Genomic DNA, 17122 nt, shown 5'->3' on the forward strand with positions numbered 1-17122 from the left:
TGATTTCATACTTTTTTTTTTTTTTTTTAATTTTTAAATAATGTGAAGTTGGATTTTGGAAGATGATAGTATGATATATTTATATAGAATTTTAGTATCAAAATATGTATTTGATATTTTTCTTTCACTTCTAATGGTTTCAACTTCAATCCATATTTAGGGCTAGCTAGCTTTGGTTTATTATTATGATTATTATTTTTAAAAAAAGGGGGGAAAAAAAAGGGTTGTATTTTTATGGTCTCAAATGTTTTAGATTTGCTTCCTATGTTTGAGTACGCTTTGGAATCTCGGCAAAATAAATAAATAAAATTACTTTTTACCATGGCTAATTATTTTATTTAAAAAAAATTGAAATTCTTTGGTGTCTTTTTTTGGGTAATAAATAAAACTTATTTGCTATCTATTTCTTTATATTGTTTTTCATTCTTTCATAAACTTTGAAATCAATTAACCAAATTATAAATAGCAATAATAATAATTTTTAAAAAATATTGTATATTATCTCTTTTTTAGTTTTCAGTTTTTTCAGAATTTTAAATTCCTCTTGAGTTTTGAGGAGTCTATTACGAAACAAAAAGAAAATGATAGTACTATACAAGCTTGTTCTTTTATAAATAGAAAATAAAAAGGTAATAATTTTAAATGATAAAACTACTGAAAATACTTTTAAATATAACAAAATGTCATTGTTTATCAATGTCTATCAATGACAGATTGCTATAAACATCTATCAATAGGCGATAAATCGTGATAGACGCTATGTCTATCACGATCTATCACAATCTATCACTGATAGGTTGATTTTTTTATATTTATAAATAAGTTGATTCATTTTTTTTATTTGAAACACGTTAAAATAAAACCCAAAATCATTATTCCTTCAAAAGAAGAAAAACCCCCAAATCATTATCAAGCATCTCATTATTTTTTAAAAAAAAATCAAAAACATGTCTGTAATAAACAGGTTAATTTAAGAAAAGGTTAAAAACAAAATTGTTAGAATGACAAAAAAAAATATAATCATTATAATAGAATGACCATTGAACGAGAAGCAAATTTAACTTTAAAACTTTCTTGAAGAAAACTAAGGGGAAATTTTGGTAAAGATTTGGTCTCTAATACTTTGTGAATTATAAAATGTAACTTCAAATTTGTAATAATTTAATCCATATACCAATAATCTCATCAAAATTATATGTCAACTTTTTATTACATAACTACTAAGTTTAGATAGGTAAGAAAGTTTATTAAATTTCAAATCACATATTTTTCACAATAGAGACTAAATCATTACAAATTGGTAAAGTATAATTACTAATTCGTTACAAGATCATAGACTATATTATTATATATTTAAAAGTATAAGAACTAAATTATCACAGTAGATTAAATTGGGACATTATAATTACTAATATGGTACAAGATCAAAATCTAAATTACTACATATTTAAAAGCATAAAAACTAAATCATCGTAACTTTCATAAAAGTTTTAAAAATATATATATTTTTTAATCTTCACATATGAAGCGTGATTGTGAATAAAAAAAAAGTATTTTGTGTTTCAAATGACTATCGCTTTAACTTTTTTGTTGTGTTCCACACCAAGTGAAATCCTTCCTTAGTCTTCTCATGGAATGAAAATAAAATCTTGTCAAAAGGACTTGCGTAGAGATAAAACTCATCGGGTTTGGGCCCCGGGATCCACTCCGAACGGGATGGAAAATCACCAAATGAATGGGGAAAGAGTGGAGAATTTTTTCCCGTTTTGCAATTTGGGACCGGGGATGGAGAATATATTCCCCGACCCTAACCCCGCCTCGTGTCCTCACCCCGTCTCGTATATAAATTATAAATTTATAATATATATATATATATTTTGTAGATTTTGTTAGGATAATTATGAAGGTTAAACTTTATTACTTTAATTCGTTAGATGTTGTAATATTTAGGATATGATGTTCTAATCGTTGAATTTTAATTTATAAAAATTATGAGAATTTAGCATTTTAATTATATCTTTTTGAATTGAATGTGTATTATTGTTTTTATTACCAAAATTGATAATATTTTATTTAAATGAAAGTTGTATTGGATATGTCTAAAGAAATGTCGAAAATATATATTTAATGGAAATAAAAAATTGTTTGAAAAAAATGATTGCGGAAAAATTTTTCCGTGGAAAATCCGATCCCCGCAAAATCCCCGCCCTGTTCCTCGTTGAAAATTTGTGAGGACGGAGAATGGAATAGGGGACGGAGATGGGGAAGGCTTTCCCATCTCCACCCCATCCCATGGATATCTCTACTTGCATGATTAGATTAGATACCTTGTCTAATTATTATACCAATGAATTTTTATTTTTGGCCACAAGTTAGGTCAAAAGCATCTCTTAAACCAGAAACTCTTCACAAAATTAAATGGGGGTAATCAAAAGAAGTAAATGAGTAAAAAAAAATAATAATAAATCAAAGAGATTACCAACGATCACTACAGTGCCAAAGTAGTAAATTTAGTTAGAAGTGACTAAAAATTCAACATTTAGTTAATTTAGGTTTGTTACTCCTTTAATTTACATGTTAATTTGTCAATCAAATGAAATCATTTTTTTCTTTTACCCGTAAATTAGAAAATATTCCTTTTTTTTACACGAATATTTTCTACCACTCATCTAACTACGTGAAACAATGTGATAATATAAAGATTTAAACATAAAACTTCTATAGACCACCTCCTCTGATAACATCTTAAATCATCGATTATCCTAAAAATTTAAGTTGATAAGTGAAAGCAAATTTAATTATATATCACTAAAAAAAAAAATAGATTTTATATCATTAACAACATCTTTCATCCATCCCTAAATAATTATAGTTGGTCGCCACCAATTTCTATAATTTTAGTAAGCTTACTCTGCCTTCTTTATCAAAAGCTACGAGCCTACGATGCCAAGGCCAGCTTGGCCAATGAGATGAAATCTGATCCTTAGCCAAGGACAAAAAAAAAATCATGATTTGATCACATCAGAAAATGCTCCACAGAATTGAACAAATTCGATGCATTTAACTTGTTAATGTACACTATATCGTAGATTACCGCTAGATCTCTAGTCGACCCTTCCAGTAACAATCAACTTTTTGTGATTGAAATGATGAGACTCCCATTTTGGCTGTCCATACCGAGCAATGAAAGAATATCTTTATCATATCTATTTTCAATTTGAGATGCAAGGTTAATTATTATAGTCAATGGTTATAATAAACTGTAGGTTATAATAATTTATGTATGAAGATCATACTATTTTAATTTGGTTATATAATAACCTATTTTTAAGATGCAGACTACTTTAGTTAAATTATAATAACGTGTTTGGTATATAGAATATTTTAGTCTAGATAGAAAATAGTAAATATCATAATAAATAAAGAAGATGAATAGAACACTACAACAAAGTAGCAAAGATAATAGTTGAAAACATCAATTATTATAATTAGGACCAAGAGTGGCCTCTCCACAACTTCTAAGTTTGGTGACCCAGGCAATGAAAACAATTTTACGCTACACTTCGCCATTTGTATATCCATCTTCCTTATCTCTAATCAACATTTTAATCACAGTAAATTGACTGGTTAAAGAAAAGAAAATATTAAACCAAGGGCTCTATTCAAAACGCATCATTCTTTTTTCTTTTTTCCTTTTTCCTTTTTCCTATTCTAATTTCTGTCGCTACTAAACTAATAAAAGTAGAACCAATAATTTAAATTCCATTCAATATATTCAATATATTCTCAAAAAACTCAAAACTTGTAAACCCAAATATTTGCATAAATTATACAAATAAACTATGGAGTGAAGAAAGAAACCCTATAAAACGATGGAACTCAAAACTTGTTATTCTAATACCTAATCATCATGATGTTCAAAAGTTCAAACCAAATACATCAGAGCAAATTTCAAAGCACCGACCTGTCGTACTATAATATGGGCCACTCTAAGCCGTTGTTTCCTAATCATTACTTTACAATGCAGTTTTCGACATATAGATAACTTTAAGCATTCCAATCCACACTATGAACATTGTAGACCATAGCTATCCTGAGAGATGCACTTGAAGAATTGATACTCATACTCGATACTTCACAAAAGGATGAAAATAAGTCCGCATGATGCACCAAACACAGCCTCAGATAACCAACCCACAAGAAGTGTTTATTTTGCTTACTGACAGTGCAGCTCAAAATAATAAAAGAGAGAAACGAGATCGAGGAAGGTTACATTCACAATCGAGCAACGTACGAATTTGCTTGCGTCACGTATCTAACCCACCTATACGGATTATAGGTGTTAGACTTCTTTGCAATCTGCAAGTACTTAACCTGCACGTAAAAAAGGAAGATGTTAGCATCTTATAATCGATTATCAAAGAAGATGATCATAGGGAGATGACTTGGTTGCGTTCAGATAACATGCCTGGAGCCTTGAAGCGTTGTACATTGGAATTGTGAACGTCATACTAACGGGTCCAGCTTCTTTCACGATGTTTCCTGCCATGCAAAATATATTTTAAATGCATATTTTTACTTCCTAAGAGAAGTATCTGGTTCGTCGATGCACAACAAATTTACCATGTGATTCTTGTGAAAATGTGAGCCTCGCACGCAAAGTATGTTCAGATCCACCAACAATCTGCCATGTAACAGCCCTATTAGTAACAATAAATTTAATGCAGAAGTCTAATGATAAGAAAACAAGAGACTGGCATTCTGTTATGCCCCCAATAGTTAAAAGAGAAAATTACGGATGGTGAAAGCCCAAAGGGGTAAAAGCAGGGCAGTAAGTTATGTTGGATTCTCCAGGTTACATGTATGGGGGAGTGATGCACGAGTGAGGCAAGGATAAGTTGTGGAGGTTTTGAGAAGGAAGAGAAACTGAACTTCCCAAATTGGACTAGTGAGCGTAATTGAGCTTGTAGCTCTCTCTGGCTAGTGGATAGTCAAACATTACAAACTTGATACCTAACACATTGAGTTGATCTATATTTTTAAGGAAACAAATAGTTTCTTTGAATTAATGAAATGGAAGAGGGAAATACCCTATATTTCGAAAGGGTTAGGTAAAGGCTCTACAATCGGCAGATATATAAGAGACATGCTATAAAAGTGAGGAATTCTAGGTAGTGATCTTAGTTGACTTATGTATAAACTGATAATTCATTTAATAAAGGCGAAAGAAAAGAGACAAATGATATGCTCAGAATAACTTGCCACTCAGGCTCTCTAAAATCATTGATAAACAACAGCTCATTAAAGAGGAAAAAAGTTGAGGGAAATGTCTTGCCTTCTTCAAACCCCATTCAAGTCTCTTGTTCGCTTCTTTAAAATCAGTTGTATTTCCAACTGCTCCAGGTTCCAACTCAAAACTGACCCTGAAATGTCATAAATATAAGAGAAAATTAGAATGATAAAAACCGCAGGAGACTATTCAACTGAACTCAAAGAAATGAGTTCAAACGACAACCAAAAATGAAAACCATTTACTAATGACATCTTTCTGTGCTGCAGTACACATACCTCGTTGTGAAAGTTGGCAGTGGCATCTGAATCATAATTGTGTTTGCTGTGATGCTGGAGGCAAATTCAGCACGAACTTTAAGAATTACTTCAGCCTGAAAGAGATCAATACTATTAAATAACAAAAATCATGAAGAACGTTAACATACAAGAGGGAAGTTATTTCAACCTTAAGGGATCCCGCTTCTTCAATTAAGGCATTAATACGAAATGGAGGCTTGAATTCCTGAGTCATTCGATAATTCATGACAGGAAATTCGCCTTCTGGTGGTACCTTTTAAAAATTGAATCGAGAATGAGTCTTATTCACAAATAAGCCAAAGCAAATAACGTCTTTTTTTTCTTTTTCTTACTAACCAAGACCAAAGTTCTGTCAATGTCAAAATTATCGAGATGCACAGATTCATGAAAATTACAATCATCGAGGATAACTGTCCCTCCACCAGATGAACTGCTATAATCTGTCACCACAGGTTGAATCGAGATGAGTCCAGAAAATGTTTAGGTCGAGAAAAAAAGTAATCACCCGATCAAAAGAAACACACTAAATGGGAGGACAAAAAAAATATACATATATATATATATATATTGTTAACAGGGAAAGGCTGTTCCATCCCTGTCAGGGGAGATGACAACCATCTCTCTTTTAATTGAACACATAGATAAAAGCTTTTATCAACTTACCTTTCTATTTCTAAAGAACAAAAACATAAATTCTGGTGCCAAAAGATATCAATAACTAAAAACAGCTCAAATTCAAATATGGAGGTAGCAATTTATACAACACATTAATCATCCATAATATATCTTTGTAGTAGATAGAGGACGACTACTGGAGAGCAAAAAAGATTAAAAACACACGCACCATATACATATATAAGAGAGCAAATAGTAAAGAAAACCCATAGAACATGATAGAAGTTGCCTTTAATTAGAAAATATAATGAAAAATAAAATTCAAACTCTTAGCCAAAGTGAGCTTAGCTCAACGATATTTGGCATGGTCTTCCTTCCTAAATGTTGAAGGTTCAATCTCCCACCCCCACAGTTATCGTACTCAAAAAAAATTCAAACCCTTAGATTTTCCTTACTCCACATGACTTCTCTACTTCCCCAAACAACAATTGCAATCTAGTTACAACTTACAAATACCCCCTAGGCCGCTACCATCACCATACTCACCTAGACACACAAGGCATCTATTGAAGGTTACTCGAACTTGAAGCTCCTACTCCCTTAAATTGCTTCTCTAATTTACATCAATGCCCTAACAGAATACAGAACCTTACCATAGATTGACCTTCCACCTCTCCCAATGCTCAAGTCCTCATTAAGAGCAAGGCGAATTTCTGGGTTACCCGTTAAATAGCTCTTCATTTGAATGGTACCATCAATCTCCGAAGTAAGTATATAACCCTGTAGTCAACATATGGTAATTCATTATGAAAATCCAGAGGCAAAAATATATGCATTTAGCATGAACTATTACAACACATTGTCAGATAATTTCACCTATCCTATTGAGGAGAGATGCTTTCTCCTAGTAGAATTATAAGTTAAAGCGTGGTAGCATTTAACAAGACACAAAAAAAAAAACATTAAAAAAAAGGTGTGCCCATCAAATTCAAAGGAAAATATATCAATTCTAAGAAGTGAAGTTCTCTCTCTCATTTTCTCCGAATATGTAGCACTTGTGTCATCATTGAAATCAATGAATTTTAAAACTCTCCCAAAGCTTTTCTATTGACTCCCACTTTTTAAGTTTTACCAAGTAATAATTTGCCACAATAACTGGCCCAGTGACACCAGCACTGGCTCCATCAAGGCAAACTAACCAACTACTAACTTACTCCTCCATGCAAACCATATTACTTAAACCCAATAACTGGCCCAGTCACAGCTAAACAGGGAAATTCAATAAGGGGCCACGAAGGATGTACTCAGATAGAATTATGCAGGGTCCATATTTTATTCACGCAAAAATTTTGAGAACATAATGAATGGTTGAGAAAAATAAGGGATTGTCCATCAATTGCACGAACACATGAAAAATATCCTTTCTCGTGCAGCAGTCAAAATTAGGCAGGCATCAAATGATGCAGTATAAAAAGTAAATTTAAAATGGATGAGTCAACACTCCACATTATATATAAATTGGAAACATCCATATGAATAATTTGATAAGTTTAACAGAGTTGAAGATAACAAAGAGGAATAACCGAAGCTGTAAGGACTGGATTGATAGGTTTGGGAATCCGAGGCAGACGAGAGGGCCAAGAGTTACCTCGGATCACTGGCCCATCATTCTGACTTCAGGATCTCTGAACTGGGATCCAAGCCCATTTCGTTTTGAGAACATGTGGCTTGATCACCATCTTTTAAGGCTAATATCTCGTCTTGGTGGAGTACGACAGTTCAAGGAAAATGGGAAGGCTATCATCTGATGGGAAAGCTGAGGGTGTTAAAAGGAAACCTTAGAGTGTGGACTAGAGAAGTTTTTGGAGATATCCAAATTAGGAAGAAAGAGATTTTAGCTAGAATTGATGAGATCGACGCTCTTGAGCTGGAAGGCCCTCTCGTTAGTATGCTGAAAGGAGAGAGGGATGATTTGAAAGGTAAGCCCAAAAGAAGATTTTCCCCTTCCTCACATTGATGTTCTGGTGGACAACACTGGTGGACATGGGATGCTGTCCTTTATGGATGCTTGCTTTCTCTTGATACAACCAGATCAAGATGGCCGAGGAAGACGGAGAGAAAATGGCATTTATCACAATATCAGATAGAAGCGTCCCTTGTTTCTATGAGAGGAGGACGGGTTAAAGGCGATGCAAGAACGTATTCTCTAATCTAAGCTTTTGCTGAGTTGATCAGAAAGGAGAATGTTAGAAAGGAGAATGAGTTGGAGTCAGAAGGCCAAAGTTAAATGGGCCAAGGAAGGGAATTGTAACACTAGCTTCTTCCTTAGAGTAGCTAGTGGTAGAAGGAACAAGAATCATATCGGCTCTCTAATTCTGGAAAATGGGGTGTACACTAGTAATGACAAGGAGATTGAGGAGGAGATTTTTTTGGCCTTCTCTAAGCTCTATAGTCCAATTATTCAGGAGAAACCATTTGTGGAAGGCATTGACTGGAGCCCTATTTCTCCTAGGGAGGATGAGGAGCTTGCGGCTCCCTTCACATGGGAGGAAATCAGAAAGGCGGTTTTTAGTTGTGATAGGAATAAATCCCCAGGCTCAGATGGCTTTACCATGGCTTTCTTCTAGGACAATTGGAATTTTGTTAAGGGTGATTTAGAGGGGGTCTTTAAAGAATTCTTCGAAAGAGGTATTTTAAATCGGTCTGTGGAGGAGACTTACGTGTGTCTAATTCCTAAGAAAGAGAATTCTAATAAGGTGAAGGAGTTTTTTTGAAAAGGAAACAAGTCTCTTCATTAATATAATTGAACGAGACTAATGCTCAAAGTACAAAAGAGTTATACAAAAAGCAAAAAGCATAAGACCTATGGATCAGGAGAATAAGGTGAAAGAGTTTAGACCTATTAGTCTTATAACCCGTGTTTATAAGATCTTGGCTAAGGCTTTCGCTAATCGGTTAAGGAAAGTCTACCATCTCTGAGGCGCAAGGACCTTTCCTGGCTGGAAGGCAGATCTTGGATCAGACTTTTATAGCCAACGAGGCCATCGAGGACCCTCGCATGAAGGAGGGAGTGGTGCTTAAACTTTGACTTTGAAAAAGCCTATGATTATGTTGACTAGGATTTCTTGGACAAGGTGATGATGAAGAAAGGTTTTCGGTTTAGATGGAGGATGTCGATGTAGGATTGCATTAGGAATGTGCAGTACTCTATCCTAATCAATGGAACCCCAAAAAAGGTTAATTCAAGTTTCTAGAGGTTCAAGGCAAGGGGACACCTTGTCCCCTTTCATGTTCTTACTTGTCGTGGATGTCCTAAGCCGGCTTATTTTTAAGGGAGTGGAAGGAAACATCATTGAGCCTTTTAGGGTTGGTTCGAATGAGGTGGCATTATCACACCTCCAGTTTGCTAATGATATAATTTTGTTTTGCTCGGGGAAAGAGGAGTCATTCTTGATCCTTAAATCACATGGTTGAGTTTTTTTTAAGCCATGTCTGGTCTTAAAATTAAGAGGAGCAAGTGTCAAATTGTAGGGATTAACAGTGATCAAGAGAAGATCGAGAGATGGGTGGAGATGTTTGGATGTGAGGTTGGTTCTTTCCCTTCTTCTTACCTTGGGCTCCCTTTGAGAGGTAATCTGAGGGCTACGACGTTTTGGGACCCCATTTCTGAGAAGATTCGCAAGAGGCTTGTTATGTGGAAGAAAAAGTTTTTTCTCCCAAGCAGGTAGGTTAACTTTGATCAAATCGGTGCTAAGTGGCATTCCTGTGTATTACGTTTTCCTTTTTCAGGTTCCTAGCTCGGTCTGTAAGAGTTTGTGAAAATTCTGGTAATCCCCCGATCATTAAAAGATATATGAGGAAGAGAAAGAGAGAGGGTGAATTAAATGTAAACAATTAAAATAAAGGAATTAAGTTTGTTACTGGGGTGGGGAGTGTAACGGTTTGTGTGGGCCCAAGAGGAAATATTCGATTAGTTAGACAAATTGGCTATTTAAGGCAGTGAGGAAGAAAGGTTGGGCATCTTTTTGCATTGTATTGAGTATAGCTTGAAGAGCTTGCGAGGGAAGGGATTCTCGACTCCCATGGCAATTTTGCCTAAATAATGAATACATAAACTTCTGTGGTATCAAAGCCAACGTTCCTCGAGGGATGGTGAAGAACTAGGAAACACATATACTTCTAATTGTGTAGAGAATCAATATCAGATACAAATACAATACGGATACGTCCAGATACGTGGTAGATACGTGTCTGATACGTGATTTGAAGTATCTGATTTTTTTATTTTTAATTTTAATTTTCAGATACACGTATCTGCTTCCAAATACGTGAAGGGGATATGTGGGTCAATTTTTTTTCTTTCAAATTTAAGCCCAACCACTTAAAAAGCCCAACCCACAACCCATTTTATTTTAGTGCATGTTTAGGAGTGATTTTAAAATCATCAAAAATCACTTTTTTCATTTTAAAATCACTCAAAGACACACTTTTAATTACTCAAAATTAATTTAGTTTTCAAATTTACACTTTTAAATGCAATTTTCATATCATCGAAATTAGTCTTGAAGGATTAAACATATTTCACAGTGATTTTGAAAATGACAAAAGTGAATTCAACTATTTTAAAATCACTTCCAAACATAAAAATCAACTTAAATTGAGCAATTCAAACAAAATAAATTAAAAATGATAAAAACATAAAAAAATTTTAAAAAAAAAAATTCAAAACGTGATTAAATCTTCATTCTTCCCTTCTCTCTCACTATTTAAATCATGATTCACACCCCATTCATCCTCAACTTCATTCTTCAATCTTCATCTTCTACTTCTTTCCTACCATCTACTTTAGTCGCTCAACAATTACTCAACGTTACTGAATTTTTTTTCAAGTTTTCACTCTTTTTTAATCTATTTTAATCTAACTTAAAATAAATATTATAGCAATTAATTAGACAATATATATATAATGTATCTTCAACGTATCCGTATCTTAGTTTTATAGAAATTAACATATCACCACATCAAATTGTATCCGTATCTGTCTTTGTGCTTCTTAGGTGAAGAAGATGGAGGCCCGAATGACAGCGATCGAAGAACATTTCACCTAGCTGCAAGTGGGAATGGAGGCACGAATGGATCAGCGTTTTTCCGAAATGGATCAACGATTTGGGGAAGGGAAAAGAGCAACAGAAAAAGTGATGGATAAAAAATTTGAGGCTATGAACAAATCGATTGAGCAGAAAATGTCATCTACGCTGGAGGGTCAAGGTCTGAGTTGTCGGAGCGAACGTTGACGGACCAAGAAAAATAACCCATGAATGAAAGCGAAGGACAGAAAGGGAGTACAATGGAAAAAGAAAAGCGAGAGGTACCTCTTTTCGATATGCGGCTGCAGAAGCTTGAGATGCCGATTTTCAAAGGAGACGTGGGAGAGGATCCGCTGGGATGGTTCCACCGAGTTGAGCGGTGTTTCATGGTTAACCGCTTGAAGGAGAAAGATAGGCTCGAAGCTGCGGTCCTATGTTTGGAAGGGGAAGCCCTGGAGTGGCATCAGTGGGAGGAAGAAAAGACGCCGATGGACTCCTGGGCAAGGTTCAAAGAACAACTCCTATTGTGTTTCTTGTCGGCGAAGGAGGAAGACCGACAAGCTCAGTTTCTCAACCTAAAGTAGGTGCGAGCTTATCGGAGACGATTCGAGCAACTATCTAGGCCTCTAAAAGATCTGTCTGATGACACAATGGAGAGTAAGTTTGTGAGTGGGCTCAAGGAAGAAATACAAATTGAAATGAGGATGTTTAAATTGGTGGGTATCAAGAAGAAGATGAGGATGGCCTAGCTTATTGAGGATAGTGAAGAAGCCCGAAGAATTAAATGGGGAGGAGGCGACTGCCCAAGCCCAAACCAACCCACCAAAACAAGCGGGCAACACCGGCCCAGACTACCAAGCCCACTGGATCAACGTCAACTCCGGTTCAAAATAACCTAACTCCAACAGCAGCTCGAACTATTTCTCTTAGCCCTAATCGAAGCTCGTTTGCTTCGTCAAATATGGTACCCTTGCACAATATCAACAGAAAAACATTCACATTAGGTTATTTCAAACGTCTATCTGATAGCAAAATGCAATCACGAAGAGACAAGGGATTGTGTTACCGTTGCGACGAAAGATACACGCCTGGCTATCGCTGCAAAAAGGAGTTGAATCTCTTAATTTATAATGATGAGGAGGGGAGGGGGGATCATTGCTGAAGGGAACGAAGGACTCATAACCGAGGAAGTTCTCGAACCCACTCTGGAAACGTTAGATATGGTCTCAACAGAAGCTGAATCGGCCAAATTGTCTCTTTACTCCCTGGCAGGATTGGACACCCCAAAAACCGATGGCCAAACAGAAGTGGTGAATAGAGGGCTAAAGGCATACTTGCAATGTTTCACTATGGAGTCACCTACGAAGTGGGCAAAATGGCTAGCTTGGGTCATATAACTATAACACATCGTTTCACACATCACTAAAGAAGACCCCGTTCGAGGTTGTCTATGATAGACCCGTGCCACCTTTAATATCGTATGAAGCTGGGGTTGCTATCGTAGGCACGGTCGATAACCTTCTCAAAGATCGTGATGAGATGCTGAAACAATTGTGCGCCACGTTGGCTCGAACACAACAACGGTTGAAGTCACTAGCTGATACCAAACAAAGAGATGTGGAGTTTGCCATTATGGACTAGGTGTACATTAAACTCCAACCCTACCGACAAAGCACCCTATTCATCCACAAACATCCTAAGTTGGCGCCTCGATTCATCGAGCCTTATCAGATTATTGATCGCATCGGACCAGTGGCCTACAAACTTGATTTACCAGCCAACATCAGTATCCATCCAGTCTTCCACATCTCCCAACTTGGAAAGGTAGTAGGTTCAGTTCTGCCCAAAGTTGCAGCCCCCCTTTGCTGAACAACGACGGCCTCTTACATCCTCAACCGGATTCAATCCTCGGTGTATGCAAAGTTAGAGCTACAGTGCTCTATCCTAATGACTTTGAAGTTCTAATCCGGTGGAAGGATATGCCACCAGAAGACGCTACATGGGAAAATGGCCTCCAAATTATGGGACAATTCCCAGATTTTCACCTTGAAGACAAGGTGGTTTTTTGGGGGGGGCAAGTAATGATAGACCCCTGATCATTAAAAGATATATGAGGAAGAGAAAGGGAGAGGGTGAATTAAATGTAAAAAATTAAAATAAAGGAATTGAGTTTGTTACGGGGGTGGGGCGTGCAACGGTTTTTGTGGACCCAAGAGGAAATATTCAGTTAGTTAGACAAATTGGCTATTTAGGGCAATGAGGAAGAAAGATTGGGCATCTTCTTGCATTGTATTGAGTATAGCTTGAAGAGGTTGTGAAGGAAGGGAGTCTCGGCTCCCTTGGAAATTTTTCCTAAATAGTGAATACATATGTCGAGTTCTATCAAATTCATGGGGAACTTTCTTTGGGAAGGTGTGGATGAAGGGAAGGGTGGTCAGTTGGGAGGCGGTTGGGCGGCCTGTACATCAGAGGGGGTTGGAGATTGGTAACTTAAGAACTCACAACAGAGCTTTGTTGGCTAAGTGGCTTTGGCGCTACGCCCTTGAGCCTGAGGCTCTGTGGCATTAGATCATAGTGAATAGGCATGGCAACCATCCCTTTGAATGGGGGTGAAAGGGGTTAAAGGCACACATCAGAACCCGTAGAAAGATATTTTGTTTGAGCTTCCTACTTTTTGGCATTTTGTTCAGTGTGTTGTGGGGGATGGTTGGGACATGTATTTTGGGAGGACCAATGGATGGGGGATAGTACTCTCTCTTCTGTCTTTCCGAATCTTTATCACTTATCTTCCTTTAAAAATCACCCAATCTCGGATTTTTTTAGTTGGTCTGAGAATTCCGTGTCTTTTTCCTTTGGATTCCGTTGCCATTTGTCCAATAGGAAAACAATGGAGGTTGCCTCTTTTCTTTCTTTATTGGAGGGATGCATCTTTAGGGAGGAGAGAAGGGATGTTTGCATTTGGAGTCCGAATCCTAGCGAAGGGTTTTCTTGTAAATCCTTCTTCAGATTGTTATTGGATCCTCTCCCCATGGGAAGTCTGTGTTTGATGTTATTTGGAGAATTAAGATTCCTAAGAAATTCAGGTTTTTTATTTGGCAAGTCTTGCTTGGTCGTGTGAATACTCTTGAGCTTGTGAGGAGAAAAACCTATTTGTCAGAAGGCGAAAGAAGACCTGGATCATCTCCTGTGGAACTACAGTATGCGAAGACTATATGGAGTTTCATCTTGCAGGAGTTTGATGTTAGCATAGTTGGGCAAAGAGATGTTCGTGCAACAAGTTCCTCCTCCATCCGCCTTCAATGAGAAAGGTCGTTTCTTGTGACTCACTGGGGTGTGTGTTGTTGTTTGGGATATTTGGTGGGGAGGAATAATAGAGTGTTTAGAGGTAAGGAAAGGGACCCTTGTGAGGTTTGGTCCTTGGTGAGATTTCATGTTTCGCTTTGGACTTCTGTTTCGAAGCTTTTTTTTGTAACTAGTCTATAGGTAACATTTTACTTAGCTAGAACACTTCCTTTAGATGGGTATTTTGGTGGGCTTGTTTTTTTTATATGCCCTTGTATTCTTCCATTTCTTCACAATGAAGACCGTTGTTTCAATTTAACCAAAAAAAAGAAGAAAAAAAAAACTGAAGCTGTAAAAGAATAACAAGAAATACTCACACTTGAGCTGAATGTGACACTAATCTTCTCAATTATGTCAACAAAAATTTCCTCTCTTTTTCTACCTCCAGGCTCATTTGCAACCACAGACTTAGTGACAGCTGTACCTGGCATCCGTTTGCTTCCTTGCTTCAAAGAGACAAGTAGAGAAAGTCTACTAAAGAAATATTAAGGCATAAAACTGAGAAAGATTGTTACATAGTATAGGAAATACCACAAAAATGGAAGCAGGACCAAGGGTAGGCAAGCGTGCAGCATCAACCACAATTGGCTCATTAAATACATATGACTTCAGCACCTCCGTTGAAGTTGTTTGAACATAACCAAAATCCTAATACCAATTGAAAACCATATAACAAAATGCACATAATTAAGATTTAGTATGTTACTATCACACAACATATCTTCTAAACAGCAACACTACAGCCATGAGGCATTTAAAAGAAAAACTTAACCACCAGATAGGATAAAACAAATAATTTGCAACACAATAAGATGGAGCAAATCTAGTTGTTAATTTGTTAAATCCTGAAAAAGAATAGGGAAAGGATAACAAACTTACAATAACTTCATCTAGCAACTCATACACAAGAACAAAATTTTTCCTGAGGGAATCTTCATTGAGAACCCCAAGGTAATCTTTGATGACACGTGCAATTCTTTGAAGAAGTTCAAGAACAAGAGAAGGCGATGCATTAATCCTTGTTGTAGCAACAAATAACAGTCCTACGACCTTCACGTGAAAGTAGTTTACACCATCCAAATTCTGGCACCAAAGAAAGATGACACCAAAAAGAAATGTAAAAAATAAAATATATGAGAGAGAAATTGTATGATCAAAAAATTTCATTTAGAAGACAAGTCAATAAACAACACCAAGAAGCATACAAGCCAATAGCTTTAATGCAAAATATTGTGTTTAATGTAACAAAAATTTCGGCATACATTGAACTCAATGTCCTAGAGCGACGCACAAAGTTCACAACTCCATGGACTGCATAAACTGGTGAAATACAGGAAATACATGCACGAAGATATCGTTGATCTACTGCCTATTAAGAAAAACATAAAAAGTAATGAATTGCAACAATCATTTCCACGTACATTACATTCAATGTCCAATCCGAAAGACATGGTCAATAGCTTACAACAAAAGCTGGTGGAATGCAGGGAACAGACGCACGAATATATCATATATATCATAAGAGCTACAATACAGAAGGTAGGAAACACTGCTTCCCATTGAGAAAATCAGAAACAGAACTCTAACAACTACTTTTAATTTGAATCTGCATTTCCAAATTCTAACACTACAGCGAGTATGCAGCAAACAAGATGCCAGTTGACTACCACGCAGTCAACACAAGAAAATACCTACAAAGACAGGGGGCGCATCTCCTTCTCCGTCTTCCTTCCAGAATTTCACTTTTCGGAAAAAGATCTCAGCACTTCCTTTCGGTACTTCGCCACGATCTGCATACATTAACAACAACCACGACATAATGAAGAAAATTTACTCACCGTATCAGATTGTAGACAAATAGCATATTCGAAACCAACAAATTACAAGGTTTTAAGCTTTCTTAACACGTCACGACGTTCTGATTCAGAATAGATAACGCGAAAGAAAACAGTACGATACGAGAACCGATGCAATTCAAAGAAGGGGAGGAGAAAAATCTAAAACACACCAGATCTGGAAAAAAAACTTACAATCTCGGAAAACGATGTTGTCGCCTCTCTGCGAGAGCACGAAGAACTGTGAAATCATGGCCAATTATCAGCAACCGTGTTGAGGTTATCAAAAATCGGCACTTCTCCAATTCGCAGAGACAACGGGGCGCGAAGGAACTCAACCGGATGGTAGACTCTCCGAGCACTTCCCTCGGAAAGAAGGTAGACTCGGACTGTTTGCTGTTTGCCACGTCCGCAGACGTCACGTTAAAATCACGTGACCAACAAAACAAAATTGGGCCGACGATTTTAAGCCTTATCTTCCTAGCCCAATTAATCACTGTGGGCCTCAAAACTGAACCACTGGGAAAATTACAAGCCCACAAACTAAACCATTGGAAAATTTGCTAGATTGATACTTTTAATTTTAAGGTTTTCTACGCATGTAACCTAATTAAATAGGCAAAATTACAAAAATATCTCAAATTCACCATTTTC

At 36.4% G+C, this 17122-nt stretch overlaps 1 protein-coding gene, 1 long non-coding RNA gene and 1 pseudogene across 2 annotated transcripts; all 3 read right to left on the minus strand.

Moving 5' to 3' along the window:
• Positions 1-3867: 3867 nt before the first annotated feature.
• LOC120086646 (AP-4 complex subunit mu) lies at positions 3868-16875 on the minus strand. Its single transcript, XM_039043383.2, has 13 exons — positions 16664-16875; positions 16329-16423; positions 15513-15716; positions 15165-15281; positions 14951-15079; positions 6858-6984; positions 5926-6029; positions 5738-5842; positions 5569-5663; positions 5336-5423; positions 4624-4684; positions 4469-4542; positions 3868-4374 (listed from the first exon to the last, which is right to left on the minus strand). The coding sequence occupies exons 1-13, from the start codon at positions 16719-16721 to the stop codon at positions 4276-4278; spliced, it is 1356 nt and encodes a 451-aa protein (XP_038899311.1). The 5' UTR covers positions 16722-16875; the 3' UTR covers positions 3868-4275.
• LOC120087430 (U6atac minor spliceosomal RNA) lies at positions 6128-6226 on the minus strand (annotated as a pseudogene).
• Positions 11083-14581, minus strand: LOC150030291 (uncharacterized). The gene is made up of 2 exons (XR_016527102.1): positions 11577-14581; positions 11083-11312 (listed from the first exon to the last, which is right to left on the minus strand). It is a non-coding gene; the product is annotated as an uncharacterized LOC150030291 (long non-coding RNA).
• Positions 16876-17122: the final 247 nt, after the last annotated feature.

The sequence above is a fragment of the Benincasa hispida genome, unplaced genomic scaffold (assembly GCF_027475165.1).
Source record: "Benincasa hispida cultivar pf3 unplaced genomic scaffold, pf3_genome.v1.1 HicScf338, whole genome shotgun sequence".
Classification (NCBI taxonomy): domain Eukaryota; kingdom Viridiplantae; phylum Streptophyta; class Magnoliopsida; order Cucurbitales; family Cucurbitaceae; genus Benincasa; species Benincasa hispida.

Bases quoted from the DNA above. Each gene is read 5' to 3' on its own strand.
- LOC120086646 (XM_039043383.2), bottom strand. From the start codon at position 16,721: ATGATTTCACAGTTCTTCGTGCTCTCGCAGAGAGGCGACAACATCGTT. The intron at 15,282-15,512 runs GTAAGTTTGTTA...AATTGGTATTAG, and splicing joins AGTTGCTAGATGAAGTTATT to GATTTTGGTTATGTTCAAAC. The intron at 15,080-15,164 runs GTATTTCCTATA...GTCTCTTTGAAG, and splicing joins GTCCTGCTTCCATTTTTGTG to CAAGGAAGCAAACGGATGCC.